Raw genomic sequence first — 15,555 nt, forward strand, 5'->3', positions numbered from 1 at the left:
TGAAGTATTAACTCATTACATAAAACAAACACGAATACACAATGAATGACCAACACAGAATAGACACACCCGAATCAGTCCAGGCCTCAACGCAGTAAATTATGAAAATGACGTCACATACGACGGTGAAAAGGCATTAAAAATTACGTCACATACGATGGTGAAAAGGCATTAAAAATTTGAACATATGAAATTTCTGAAACAGCAGAAAAATTACGTCACATATGAAAAACTATATCTCAAAAGTAAGATAGAATTAGGATTGATTAAAGATTAAAATAGAACTAAATACTGATATTGCATTTAAACACAATGCATATTGCGATACTTATTAATAGCAATTAACTATAATATTTATATGTGCAGTTTGTTATGAATCCAACTTCAAACTTAAATTATCGTACCATCAAAATAGTCCAACCACAGACTGCCATGGATAACAGACACGATCAAGAAAATGCTGAATAAAAAAAAAACCTGTATAACCAAGCCAAAAGATCAAAATCATGGACAAACTACCACCATTACCCAAAAATATGCAAAAGAGAAATCAGGAAAGCAGAACATATTTAATAACAACGCCATAATTGGAGGAATTAATAAGAACAATACAAAACCTTTTGGAAATATGTTAAATCAAGTAAACAGGATAAAAGAGGGGCGAAAAGATACTAGAGGGACATTCAAAGTCATAGATCGAAAATAAACTGACAACGTCATTGCTAAAATGAAAAAGACAAACAGACAAATAATAGTACACAAGACACAACATAGAAAACTAAAGACTAATCAAAAACTTCAAGAGGGATCTCGGGTGCTCCGGAAGGGTAAAAAAATCCTGCACCACATGTGGCACCCGTCTTGTTGCTCATGTTATTACAAACCCGGTAAGTAGTTTAATTCGGTAGGTCACATTTGTGAAAAGGGAACGGAATTGTAGATACGTAAGGAACATATTCGCTATCATCTGTGAAATGGATATTCCATAACAATAACCAACTCGTGATGGCGTCCGTAAAATTTACGAAGGGAAGATTTCAACTTCGCCATTTGGAACTCTTGGAATAATAGCTACCTTTTGAGCAGCAACACTCTATCAAGGAAATCATAAAAGGAAATACAAGCCCGGGAATATCCTATCTAGATATATATTCGTATGCATGCGCTGCTGGAATGATACAACATAAAATTGGATAACAATTGGGTTGCACCATAAAAGAGGCAAAGACAGCTCATAAACAACAGCAAGGAGAAGGTCCGAATTCTACTGAAGCAATTTGCGTCTGTCTTAAAAAAAGAAACAACAAAAAATTACCGAAAACAAACATCATGGTATTTAGACTCCATACATCAAATTACCATCAGAATAGAAGGTGTGAAAAAGCTGTTACACACAAACGATCACAAACAACATAAAATGAAACAACACAAAAATTACCGAAAACAAATATCATGGTAAAAGACTACGTACATCAAATTACCATCCAAATAGATGGTGTAAATAAGCTGTTTCACACAAACAACATCCAAAGCATCGGGTCCAGACAAATACCAAATAGAGTACTGAAACAATACACCGAACATCTTGCACCAATACTGACACCCATATTCCAAATATACCTAGACATTGGTTCCCTATCAGAGGACTGGAGAAATGCCAACATCTCCTGCATCTTCTAGAAAGGAGACCGACATGCGGCTGAAAAATACAGACCCGTCGCACTGGCATCAGTACCATGTAAGCTACTTGAGCACATCATATACCGACATATGCTTAAACTTCTTAAAAAGCATAATGTATTGACATCGCTAAACCAAGGCTTCAGATCCGGATACTTCTGTGACACCCAATTTGCCATCACAATCCACGACATGCTCCAGTCATACGATAAAGGAAACCAGGTAGACATTGCGATTCTGGATTTTTCCAAATCAATCAACTTTACCTCATGATCGACTCCTGCACATAATGAATCAATATGGAATTAGAGTGATTATCACCCCAAATGCCCAACTTCATTCATAACAGAAAGAAAAATGCGAGTCCAACTTAAAGGAACAAACTGAGGTTGAATCCGGACCCCCCAAGGAACGGTGCTAGGACCCATCATCTTCTTGTGTCACACAAACGATCTACCAGATGCAGTAAACTCGTCAGTCCGACTTTTTGCAGACGACTGTTTGCTATACAACTGATAACAATATTATTCAACGATTTAAGCAATTGGAAAAGGAAAAAAAATATTTGTAGAACTTGTTCAGATTAATGATAAAGAAGTAATTGCAGCAATATATACATTAAAGAATAAGAAGTCAAGTGAATTTGACATGATCTTAATGAAATGCTAAAATGTTGCCATTCATTTTTGTTAACAAGTTTAAAAAAAAATATTTAATCATATTCTTTTAACTGGTTCCTTCATTGATGTGGTCATATTTATAAATTATCTGTTTACAAAACTTTTGAATTTTTGAAATACTAAGGCTTTTCTACCTCATGAATAGGGTACCTTAGCTGTTTTTGGCAAAACTTTTAGGAATTTTGGTACTCAATATTCCTCAACTACGTACTTTATTTGGCCTTTTAACCTTTTTGGATTCGAGCGTCACTGACGAGTCTTTTGTAGACGAAACGCGCGTCTGGCGTAGATACAAAATTTAATCCTGGTATCTATGATGAATTCATTTCCTGCTATGTGGACAAAAGGATTTATTTAAAAGTGGTTCTACTGATGACCCCTCAAATTATAGAGGTATAATAACAATTTGAAGTGCACTAGGAATTGTTTTTGCAAAAATATTGAACACAAGGCTAGAGAGTTGTTTTTCTTTTATCCAAGAGAAATATAATATGTAAAGAACAGATCTGTTTTTGCAAGAAAAAGAGAACCCACAAGTGACCATATGTTTGTTCTCAAAACATTAATAGCAACATATACTCAAATGGGCCCTAAGCTTCTCTTTTCTTGTTTCGTCAACTTTAAAAAGGCATTATATTAGGTTTAATCTATCATTTTCTTCACAAGTTGTTATCCATTCGTTTGATGTGTTTGAGCTTTTGATTTTGCCATTTGATTAGAAACATTCCGTTTTGAATTTTCCTCGGAGTTCAGTATTTTTGGGATTTTACTTTTTATACACAATACAACATAGAAAACTAAAGACTGAGGAACACGAACCCTACCAAACACCGGGGTGATCTCAGGTGCTCGAGAACGGTATTCCATGATTCATAACAAACCTTAATTCCATTATTTTTTCTTTTTATAAATTGATGAATTTTTAAGAAACTAAGGTATCAACTTGCTAAGGCAAAGTTGGTGTTGATCATTATTCTAGGTTCTTTTTTTTTGTCATAGAACTCTTTTAAATATTCGGCTTTGCGCTTTCCTGGTGAACATAAATCAAGAAAGCGCTTCGAACGCATGCAATGAATTGATATTAGTTTTTTTTTTTATATTTTATTACAACAGCACATATGTATAACATAACTAGATAGGTAGCGTCGTTCATTCCCTTTTAGTATAGTCTTCTTCATTCTGTATTTTTAGAATTTTATCACGACATAGAGGGTTGGGATCCCGCTAACATGTTTAACCCCGCCACATTATTTATGTATGTGCCTGTCCCAAGTGAGGAGCCTGTAATTCAGTGGTTGTCGTTTGTTTATGTGTTACATATTTGTTTTTCGTTCATTTTTTTTACATAAATAAGGCCGTTAGTTTTCTCGTTTGAATTGTTTTACATTGTCTTATCGGGGCCTTTTATAGCTGACTATGCGGTATAGGCTTTGTTCATTGTTGAAGGCCGTACGGTGAGCTATAGTTGTTAATGTCTGTGTCATTTTGGTCTTTTGAGGATAGTTGTCTCATTGGCAATCATACCACATCTTCTTTTTTATATAGAAAATGAAACAAAATAAAAATAAAATAAAACACCAAGAAAAAATTATACAACATATGTTACTAAGTAGTATATTATAAATTTAAAAAAAAAATCGGTTTAAACATAAACACATTATATACATATGAAATACAAGTAAGTTTGGTTTAAGCAATTTTACTGAAATCAATAACAATTCCAATTATTGGTGAGTTTAGTTTAATAGTCAGAAGTAAAACAAGTTCGACGATACCCGTAAATCAACGAAATAGCATTCCAAGTCTGAATGTCAAGGTGTTAAAGAAATCAGTTAAGATTTTTTTCGAGTTGTTGCAATGGCTGTAAATTAAGCCAATATATACCCTCGTTATCGGTTGTGGTATTCCTCCTCTCAAGCTAGATTTCAGAGAATTACAATTTTAATTTCAATTAATTTACTTTCTTTAAAAACAATTTAACGAATTGATCGTCTCGATTTTTTTAAACATACTAGTATATAAAAAAATATGCGCAGTCTTTTTGGTGTCATTTGTATTAAATGGTTACATCGAACTAAGATCAGTTTGAATTTGCGTAGTGACTTGTACTAATGGAAAGAATAAATCTATGCTGAATTGAATCGATTCTTTTGACATATTTTTATTGAACCTCTATTGACTAGCTAATAATACTCAAACGGAGAATTGGAATGTTTCAGAGATGTATTTAGCAACTAGAAACATACATTGAGTTTGGTATGTAAGGAATTTACTCCCAAAGCAACATTTGAAAATGTTTTTTGTCGCTTCGTACATATTGATGCGGTAAATGGATAACATTGATATGGTAGTTCTGTTAATATTTTTTTTCATTGTTACATATTACCAGAAAAATATAATTTGTGAAATTATAACAGATGCCTGCCAAACAATGAAAAGATCTATTTTTGAAGTTTGTAAATGAGGTATTTTTGTCACAAGATTCTCAACTGTTTAATCATACTGCTACTAATGTTATTTTTGTAATTTCATGTTGGGTTCCAATTCTCATAGGAAAGCCCCAATAGTACGTTCCCATTGATACATAAATAAAGGTGTCCCCATGCTGATACAGTCCTGCATAAAAAGGATTTATTAAGTAGGAACTTATTATGTATGGAAACTTTTGACCGCCATGTGTATGTCCTGAAATAGAGAAAAGAGAATGAGTTAGTTCTTACAACAGACAAACGGACATCTTTATATAAAACTAGAGGCTCTAAAGAGCCTGTGTCGCTCACCTTGGTCTATGTGAATATCAAACAAAGGACACAGATGGATGCATGACAAATTTGTGTTTTGGTGATGGTGATCTGTTTGTAGATCTTACTTTACTGAACATTCTTGCTGCTTACAATTATCTCTATCTATAATGAACATGGCCCAGTAGTTACAATGGAAAATGTTAGTAAAAATTTACAAATTTTATGAAAATTATGAAAACTGTTTATCTCTGTCTATAATAATATTCAAGATAATAACCAAAAACAGCAAAATTTCCTTAAAATTACAAATTTAGGGGCAGCAACCTAACAACGGGTTGTCCAATTCATCTGAGAAATGCAGGGCAGATACATCATTTTGTAGATCTTGACCTGATTAACAATTACCCCCATGTCAGATTTGCTCTAAATGCTTTGGTTTTTGAGATATAAGCCAAAAACTGCATTTTATCCCTATGTTCTATTTTTAGTCATGGCAGCCATCTTGGTTGGTAGGCTGGGTCACCGGACACACTTTTTAAACTAGATACCCTAATGATGATTATGGCCAAGTTTTGTTTAAATTGGCCCAGCAGTTTCAGAGGAGAAGATTTTTGTAAAAGATTACTAAGTCTAAGATCTACGAAAAATGGTTAAAAATTGACTATAAAGGGCAATAACTCCTTAAGGGGTCAACTGATCATTTTGGTCCTGTTGACTTATTTGTAAATCTTACTTTGCTGAACATTATTGCTGTTACAGTTTTTCTCTATCTATAATAATATTCAAGATAGTAACCAAAAACAGCAAAATTTCCTTAAAATTACCAATTCAGGGGCAGCAACCCAACAACAGGTTGTCCGATTTATCTCAAAATTACAGGACAGATAGATCTTGACCTGATAAACAATTTTACTCTGTCAGATTTGCTCTAAATGTTTTGGTTTTTGAGTTATAAGCCAAAAACTGCATTTTACCCCTATGTTCTATTTTTAGCCATGGCGGCCATCTTGGTTGGTTGGCCGGGTCACCGGACACATTTTTTAAACGAGATACCCCAATGATGATTTTGGCCAAGTTTGGTTAAAGTTGGCCCAGTAGTTTCAGAGGAGAAGAATTTTGTAAAAGTTAACGCAGGACGACGACGGACGACGACAACGACGGACGCCGGACGCCAAGTGATGAGAAAAGCTCACTTGGCCCTTTGGGCCAGGTAAGCTAAAAAAAGTTGTAAAAACTTATTATTATGAAAATGAGTTTAGCAGCCACATTAGCACTCTATAAATGATGATGGAAGATCTTTGTTTGTCAATATTAAAATTTCCTTACAACTTTCATAACCTCGGAAAGACTTGGAGCTTTCCGAATGGTATATACATTATTATTACTGTGGATTCATTTATTTTCGTGGGTATCAATTTTCGTGGATGGATGAAAACTTGCATATTCGTGGATATTTGATTTCGTGGTTTTGCCAATTTGTGGATGAAAAGCCTATTAATTATGTATTATTCGTTGAACATTTGAATTCGTGGTCCCCGGCCTGTACCCACGAAACCAACGAAAATTGGTATCCAACGAATAATAATGAATCCACAATACTAGTATGTCTGTGAATTATTGACGTTGCCCTCTGGATGTTATGTTGTTTTTTGTCGTTGGATGTTGCATATTCATAGAATCCTATATACAAATGCAAATTGTATTCTGAAAAAGTATGCATATTTATGTAAATTTCCATGGATATTTTTCTATTTTCTGTAAAATGTTTTGTTTACTTACCACAGAGAATTAAATCAATCTTATTAATCGACTGCAATGCAATTTTTGCTGCTTTCGGTTGATGCGCTATTAAAATGGTGCGTTGTTCTTCTGAACAACCCTTAATGGCAGTGTCTAATTTCATACCATGATTTTCATACCTGTTAGGAAAACAATGCATTGTTGTGAAAATAGAACAAAAACAAATCCACATATCACAATACAAGTAAATGCCAATTTCCCTGTATGTTTACCATTCTATTAATGTGTATAGCATCTTTGTAACTATTGTGTGTTTTAAGCATATAGGTACTTTTTTACAATTTTATTTGCCAAATACAGCTAAGGTAATGTAATCTTGTAGAAGTACATTCTTTGTATTTAGAAAAAAATAAAGTTTTGTAAACAGTTAATTTGTAATTCTGACCATCGAGATGATCGGTAACACATTGAGTAGATCCTCCCAATGTAAAATACTAAACAGTTTTTATGTTGACTTCTAGAAAATATATGTATAATACAAATTTCTTGACAATGTGTGTGTATTAAAGATTGGCATAAGTGGCGATATCGTTTCATATCACCTTTTTGTTACGATATATATCTAAGATCTTATACAGTATTTGGCATAGCAAGTTATAACACCCCTATGTTACTTTTAAAAAAAGATATAACTTTCTTCATTGTCGATATTTAGTTAAGCATTTGTTTTTACTGAATATTACTGCCAATGTTAACATGACATATTACCTAATCCTATCTGCTTCTATATCATCAGTCCCTATAAAACACAAGGAATTGTCGTCTGCTTTATCTGCTGGCACTTTAACATTAGTATTGTGTAAAACTTGAACACCTAATTCTTTTATGGTTTCCATCCAATTTTCAACATCCATAGTGTAATATTCATGATTACCTGTTGATTAAAAAAATCTCGATATAAGCGTACATAAAAAATAAGACATTGATGAATTATAAAAAACATACTTTATGAGTTTAATATGTTATCTAAGGAGTTTCTTGGAGTGACTAAATTAAAAACGGACTCAATTTCAAGTTTAGATGAAACAGTCATGTTTTTTTTTCTACCTCTAAAGAGTTCATGTGATAACCTCAGTTTTTGTATGTTATCATGATTTGTTATTTTAAGCAATTCCTAGGAATTTGAACGACGGTAAACTACCAATATCTTTTACTAGTCTACTGCCAGGCAAAAAATACCTTAGTCGTATTAGGCCCAGCTTTAAATAATTTGATTAATTTCTAATGCTTTCAACTATTATTTGTTTTGATGAAATGCGTATATGACATACCAACTAATAGCTAGTTATGATTTGTTAGAGTCACCGTGTTGATGCTTATGGTCATTTCGTTCCCATGGATATTTTGTGTTGACCTGAAGTATGATCTTTTTTAAATTCACTGTTACGAATTGTTGAATGATTTGAAACTCTAATGGTTTTCTGTCCTAGTCGTATTGTACTGAAGTTTTCGATTTTTAATACTCTTTAGCTCGTATTTTGAATTGGTTTTCGAACTGTTATGATTCTCGTGTTAAGGAAACGAGTTTCCAGAGTATCAACATTTAACCTGGTACCCTTTACGGAGTTTTACAATCAAATCCATTAAACGTTATGCTTACGGAGTTTCTTGACTTGTACCCAGATTTGTTTTTCTTTTTATCGAGTTATGACTTTTGAACAGCGGTATACTACTATATAATAGGCTTTATTTTTAACCAGGACGAGAAGTTTACAAACTTAACGAGCATGATTAAAGATAGGCGTAGTTTTACACGTCTTTGATTTTTTTATCAACCAGAACAGCACTTTTTAACCTGTATATGAAGTCATAACGATGGCGTCATGAAGTGGAATTGTATGCCACTGTCATCTGTCATTGGCATGAACTTGTGTAACATTGTTTCGTTTCAAACAAGTGAGATACTTAGCTGGCAATGAACCCAGGTAAAATTCACCATTTTGTACACAAGAAAATATCTGTACCGAGTTAGAAATATGACAGTCGTTTGACATTTGTTTGATGTGTTTTTATCTTTTGATTTTGTTATTTGATAAAGAACTTCTCATTTTGAATTTTCTGTGGAGTTTCGTATGTTTGCTATTTAATTTTATATATATTTTTTTTCTGATTGGCAAATTTGTACAAAATACAACTCTCTATTTTTCAAGTTATTTCTTGTATAACAATAAAAGCATATCTAATTTAATGTTATATTATTTGTTGATTTTTGTTCTAGATTTTGATTCTCTTTTTTCACACAAAAGTTATAATGTGTCTAAAGCTGTACAATTGTTTTATATGCATTACCTGTGACATAAAAGATTCCATGTTTCGATCGAATATTTCGCAGGGGCTGTACTGCATCCCTCAACTGTGAAACCAAACCGTCAACTAAATCTCCGTCGATAACAACAATATCTAAAAGATAATACTGCGTAATCAGGTTCATTCAAAAACAAAGAAATTTATTATCAAGTATTGTTTTTATTCACACTGATTAAAACATTGAAAAGCTTGATATTTGTCACTTAAGCCCTGGTCACAACGAACCAACGACACATCTTTGCAGCTCCACGACATGAAATTTTTTCAAATCACGGGTCATCTGTGATCGTCGTACGACAGTCTCACGATATTTTGAGCATCGTGGCGCTGTCGTGTGTCGTGGGACGAAAATTGGACATGCACCTTATTTGCTCTACGATTTTTTGTCATGTCACTGTCCTGTGGGTGTGAGTGTCTTACCGCAATCGTGGGACTGTCGTGCGATAAACACATTGTCGTGGGTACCAACATAAACCATTTTAATTAAAAAATAATTGTACGACTGTCGCACGACTGTCGCAAGACACTCGTGATACAATCGCACGATTGTCTCACGAATACCAAATTTCGTACGATACTTGCACAACATTGATTGTCTGTCTTACAACAGAGGTACGTTCGTCGTGCAACACATTTTCGTTTTATTTAGAAGAAAACAATACGGCGGGAATGAATGTTTTGAAAACACATACAGTCTGTCGCTTAAATGTATCTCCCTCGTGCTAAGCTCTGATTCCTTTCACGGATTTGGCTATACTTTTTGGACCTTTTGGACTATAGCACTTCATCTTTTATATAAGCCTTGGATTTCAAATATTTTGGCCACGAGCATCACTGAAGAGACATGTATTGTCGAAATGCGCATCTGGTGCAGGAAAATTGGTACCGTTAATGTTATTACTACCACTTGGTCGATGCCTCTGCTGGTGGACTGTTAGTCACCAGCCCAGTAGCAAGTACTTCGGTTCTGGCATGAAAATACTATTAAAATTTGCTGTTACAAAATGTTAGAAATTATTATAAATTAAGGAATGTATCTCCCTCATGCAAAGCTCTGATTTCTTTCACGGATTTGGCTATACTTTTTGGACCTTTTGGATTATAGCTCTTCATCTTTTATATAAGCTTTGGATTTCACATATTTTGGCCACGAGCATCACTGAAGAGACATGTATTGTCATCTGGTGCAGGAAAATTTGTACCGTTAATGTTATTAAAGAGGATGGTTATTCCATCAGAACGATTATGCTTGGTCCTGCTAATTAATTAGCGCCTTGTCGGAATCCTACAAGAGCAAAATATGGTCATGTTAGCGTTAATTCGAGCCCGTGAACAGCATAGGAAACAGCGAAACGCCCGAAGTTGATGAGTTAGGCCATGGGTCGAACTGCGTCTGATGTTTGGGCAGTATAGTACACTGATGCAAGGGTTGAAGCGGGCATGTTTTTAGAACTTTTGCTGATAGTCGCTCCTCACATCACTAACCCAATAAATCGGACGTTCTATAGGCATCTAACATTTGTTATTCTGGAGGGATGGGGGGGGGGGGGAGGGGTGCTATTTATTTCTTTGGGAAAAAAGTTTGTTTCCAGTTTTTGGAGAAAAAAATAATATGTTTTTGACCCTGAGAAAAAAAAAGAGGTTTGTTTCACCCTAAGCTGCCACTATATGTAAAGCTTAAAATAAAATCAAGTGGTTTTTGCCTTATATACTAGTAGTTCCGAGTCAAATGCACGACTAACCCACGAATGTTGTGCGACAGTCGTACCACAGTGGCACGACAGTAACAGGACAGTAACACGTGCACCCCAGGACATGAAAACCTAAAAAACATATGATAACCCCAAACAACTCACGATGGTCGTACGACAAACCCACGACAGTACAATGACAATTTTTTTTCTGTCGTGTACCCATCGTGGAATCATCGTGGCTGATGTGACCACTAGAAATATTTTTTTGACATTTTGCACGACAGTGCCACGACAACTTTATCTTCCTTTATTTGGTCTTTTTAACTTTTTTGGATTCGAGCGTCACTGATGAGTCTTTTGTAAACGAAATGCGCGTCTGGCGTATATACAAAATTTAGTCCTGGTATCTATGATGAGTTTATTTCCACGACAAAAAAACGATCTGTTGTGACCGGGGCTTTAGATATGTAGTTATGTGATGCAAATTTGCATGATATTTCTACACCAATTCTCAGTCATTAATTCTGTCATTATCTGTCTACTTATATTAATTGACTTTTCCGTAAAGGGAATAGCGCAATGGTTGAAGGTATTCTATTCTTGTTAGACTCGGCCAATTTAAAGGATTGTTATTTTGTTTAGACTCGTGTGTAATGTTTATGACAATACGTTCGCTTCTAGATGCACGTCCTTTATTTTGTATGATTTGGTAACTGCCCAACTGACATATAGCATTCATCTTCTTTGATGCATAGAACTACAACATGTTTTATTACTTGGTCCCTGGTCCCTATTGTGATATGTGTGTCCATCATTCATTACAACAATTCGAAGCTAACATAATGAAAAAAGTAAAATCACAAAAATACTGAACTCAGAGGAAAATCAAATCGGAAAGTTCATAATCACATGGCAAAATCAAATTAATGACAAAACACATCAAAAACGAATGGACAAGAACTGTCATATTCCTGAATTGGTACAGGCATTATCAAATGTAGATAAATGATGGATTAAACCTGGTTTATAGCGCTAAATCTCTCTCTCTCTCATGAAGCGAGATATCCGTATGATATGTATTCCTGTGATCTTTTGCAGTTTTAATACAGAGAATTTCAAGTTTTAATGATGACTTATATTGAAGCACTATATATATGAAATATATCTAATGGTAATGATAAAAAAATTGTGTATCTTCTAGGATAGACGTATAATTGTATAAACTTGTCTATAATTATAAGGTATCCATACGATATTCAAAATAATGATAATATTAGAAAATAATTATATATTTGGGTGGAGAATTAAAATCTGTTACCGATGGCCAATATTGTTTTATTTGACCGAAATAAACCATGCATCAAGGAATTTGTTAACTTTTCGATATCTGCTGTATGAGCTATTTAATTAAGTTCTGCATTAAAACATAACCCTTCTCTCTCAAATGTATGCATATGATGATTTTAAGAAAACCTTCATTGCTGAGACTTTTTCTTATAATACCTGACTGAAGATTGTTTGTTATGTCAACTGCAACTGCTAGCTGTTTCTTTCCAACTGTAGGTCCTATATGAATATCACTGAGTAATGTAATTGTAAAGCCATCCAGCGAGTGACGTAAATTCTTTAAAGGAATAGTAACATTTTTAACGATTGGTGGTTCACAAACTTTATAATACCCGTAACTTGTGATGGACAAAACATACACAATTGCCAATATTGCTGTATGATCATCTTTTAGTGGTCTTTTTTTCCAAAGTCTAATTACGAAGTTCACTGCTTTAGCTATAACTAAGAATGTACACATCTGTACATGTGCTCCTAAACACAAGTAACTAATTGTGCCTAGGAATGTTGGTTCTGTTCTGTTTAGTAAAAAGTTTGATGTATAACTTCCATGTGCCAACATCATATAAAGTATTAGTATTAATTTCCACATAAGTCGAAGAGTTGAAGCTTGCTGACATTTGTCCTGACATGCAGACGACAGGTTTTTCCATACAAAGATCGACATAAGTGTAAGGACACACTCTAAGAACATAATAAATTGAATCTTTAGAATTATTCCTTTTAGTTTGGTTTCGAGAGAAAGCACCCATGACTCGGCTAATACTATGCTTAAGACAATAACAACTACTGTGATAACCAAAGGAACTTTTCTTTTCGAAATCATACCGGGTTGTTTATGTAATACATCGGTTGCGACCTTAAGAAAATTATAGTCTTAATATCAATTCCCGTCACAGATATGATAACCGTTCCGTACCTGCTCCATTTTAAATATTTTAGACAATTAATTTGTGGTTAACTTTAATATTTAAGAAATATATTAGCAGAAAAGAAATATCTATCAATAAACAAGTTGATGAATATTTAGTGTTATATGTTTTTATATTGAGAATAGAGTAGTACTCATACACATTTTGAACAAATTTAATCAATAAAGTAACTACCTCCTTCGACATTAAATTAATATAGATTTGTTATACATATTAAGGTTGTGTCTTTTGATTTACCAACATTAAATTTAGATTTAATGGTAAGAATAAATGCTTCTTTTTGTATGTCAATTAAATTCAAGTGTAGTGTTTTAGAAACAAATAATAAGATATATCATACGTACATGGATTGAAAAAAAGTGACAAGAAACTTATACAAATTCCTCTCCTTAAAAGTGAAGTATTGACAGCTGAACGCCTTTTTTGGGCATTTTCACCTATTATGTTTGTTTGTTTTGTTCACGCATTGTTGTCAATATAATGGAATTGTCTGCGACTCTCATACAAGTTAAAAGTTTAGTTAGCTTTTAAACAAGGTTTAATCATTTTTTGTATGCATCAGAAAATGCCTGTGCCAAGTCAAGAATATGACAGTTGCTTTTGAGCTTTTGATTTTGCCATTTGATTAAAAATTTTCCGTTTTGAATTATCCTTTGAGTTCGGTAATCTGTTATTTATTTTTTTAGCGGATAGTAGAGTTAACTAGCTAAATACTGTACCAATAGTTATCAAAGGTACCAGGATTATAATTTAGTACGTCAGACGCGCGTTTAATTTTTGTCATTTAATTTTGCAATGTGATTATGGACTTTCCGATTGGATTTTCCTCTGAGCTCAGTATTTTTGTGATTTTACTTTTTTCGTCTACATAAGACTCAGCAGTGATGCTTAGTTAAAAAAGTTATAAAGCCAAACAAGTACAAAGTTGAAGAGCGTTGAGGACCCAAAATTATAAAAAAGTTGTGCCAAATATGGTTTAGGTAATCTATTCCTGGGATAAGAAAAATTGAAAGTTTTGTAACAGGAAATTTATGAAAATGACCATATAATTGATATCCATGTCAACACGGAAGTGCTGACTTCTGGGCTGGTGATACCCTCGGCGTACCAAGACATCTATTGATGTAATGCTGTAAAGAGATCATCCTACAAGTGAGGTTTTAAAAAACGTAAATTTGCATAATTTTTATATAGACGGGGAACATCTACTTGTAATCTAATAATAATATCAGATAACCTACACAGTCTATATTTTCATGACTGTAACTCTGAAACTGATCATACAAAAGAAATTGACTTTAAATATTTGAAATACTAAGGATTTTCTACCTCTGGAATAGATTACTTTAGCTGTATTTGGCAAAACTTTTAGGAATTTTCAGTTCTCAATGCTCTTCAACTCCGGACTTTATTTTGCCTTTTTTTACATTTTTTTATTCGAGCGTCACTGATGAGTCTTGCGAGACGAAACGCTCGTCTTGCGTAAATATAAAATTTCAAACCTGGTATCTATGATGAGTTGATTGACAAGTCGGTAGTTATGTAAGTCTACCTTAATTAATCGATAAAGAAGATTCAAATCGGGGCAACACACAAAACCTGAGGGAACAGTATGTCCTCCATACGAATTGGCGCCTTCGATCACACATTACACTGCTATCATAGTTGTGCTCAAACAACAAATTCAGCTTTTTAATGTTGATTTCTTGGTTCCAGAACTATAACATGCACAAAATATGTATAACCGCAATGCCTGCTACATTGATAAGGTCTTCTGCGATGCATGTTTCGCCACCCTTGCTAACAAACACTTGTGTTAGCTTTTCGACGGTTCTTGTCGCAATTCAGTCAGACCCGTAAATTAAAATATGGCTAAACTGACGATTTCCTCTTAATTTTTTAAAATGTTTTAATATGATGTTTGCAGATTTTTTTTTTAAACCAGTATCCTTCATGGGCAATTGAAGCAAATCCTTGTTTTAAAGTAATTTTTATACCTATTTTTCGTTGTTAGTTATTTGTTTTCAGTGTAACATAACTTATAACGCAGAACACTGAAAACAAATTAATGATTATTGTCTGATTTTTTTTAACAAGGAAATCATTATTTCAAAATCGGAACAAGAGTGCACACGCTGAAATGTCTCGCCTTCTTTACTAATCATTGATATTGTGTTGATAGTTCTAAATATAAAGCTTTATAACAACTGTCACAGAAACTTAACATTAACCAAGAAAAATAGACTTTGACCAATAAAACATAAAAATGAGGTGAAGGTCAGATGAACCATGCCAGACAGCAATGTACAGCTTACAATTCTTCCATACAACAAAGATAGTTGACCTATTGCATATAGTATTAGAAAAAAAG

At 33.7% G+C, this 15,555-nt stretch overlaps 1 protein-coding gene across 1 annotated transcript; it reads right to left on the reverse strand.

Annotated features, from left to right (window-relative positions):
- Positions 1 to 4,785: 4,785 nt before the first annotated feature.
- Positions 4,786 to 13,006, reverse strand: LOC139525581 (transmembrane protein with metallophosphoesterase domain-like). Its single transcript, XM_071321071.1, has 5 exons — positions 12,409 to 13,006; positions 9,194 to 9,304; positions 7,613 to 7,778; positions 6,884 to 7,023; positions 4,786 to 5,045 (listed from the first exon to the last, which is right to left on the reverse strand). The coding sequence occupies exons 1-5, from the start codon at positions 12,944 to 12,946 to the stop codon at positions 4,858 to 4,860; spliced, it is 1,143 nt and encodes a 380-aa protein (XP_071177172.1). The 5' UTR covers positions 12,947 to 13,006; the 3' UTR covers positions 4,786 to 4,857.
- Positions 13,007 to 15,555: the final 2,549 nt, after the last annotated feature.

This window comes from Mytilus edulis, chromosome 5, assembly GCF_963676685.1.
Source record: "Mytilus edulis chromosome 5, xbMytEdul2.2, whole genome shotgun sequence".
Lineage (NCBI taxonomy): Eukaryota > Metazoa > Mollusca > Bivalvia > Mytilida > Mytilidae > Mytilus > Mytilus edulis.

Bases quoted from the DNA above. Each gene is read 5' to 3' on its own strand.
- LOC139525581 (XM_071321071.1), bottom strand. From the start codon at position 12,946: ATGTTCTTAGAGTGTGTCCTTACACTTATGTCGATCTTTGTATGGAAA. The intron at 7,779-9,193 runs GTAATGCATATA...TTTAATCAACAG, and splicing joins TGGAATCTTTTATGTCACAG to GTAATCATGAATATTACACT. The intron at 7,024-7,612 runs GTAATATGTCAT...TTTTCCTAACAG, and splicing joins ATAGAAGCAGATAGGATTAG to GTATGAAAATCATGGTATGA.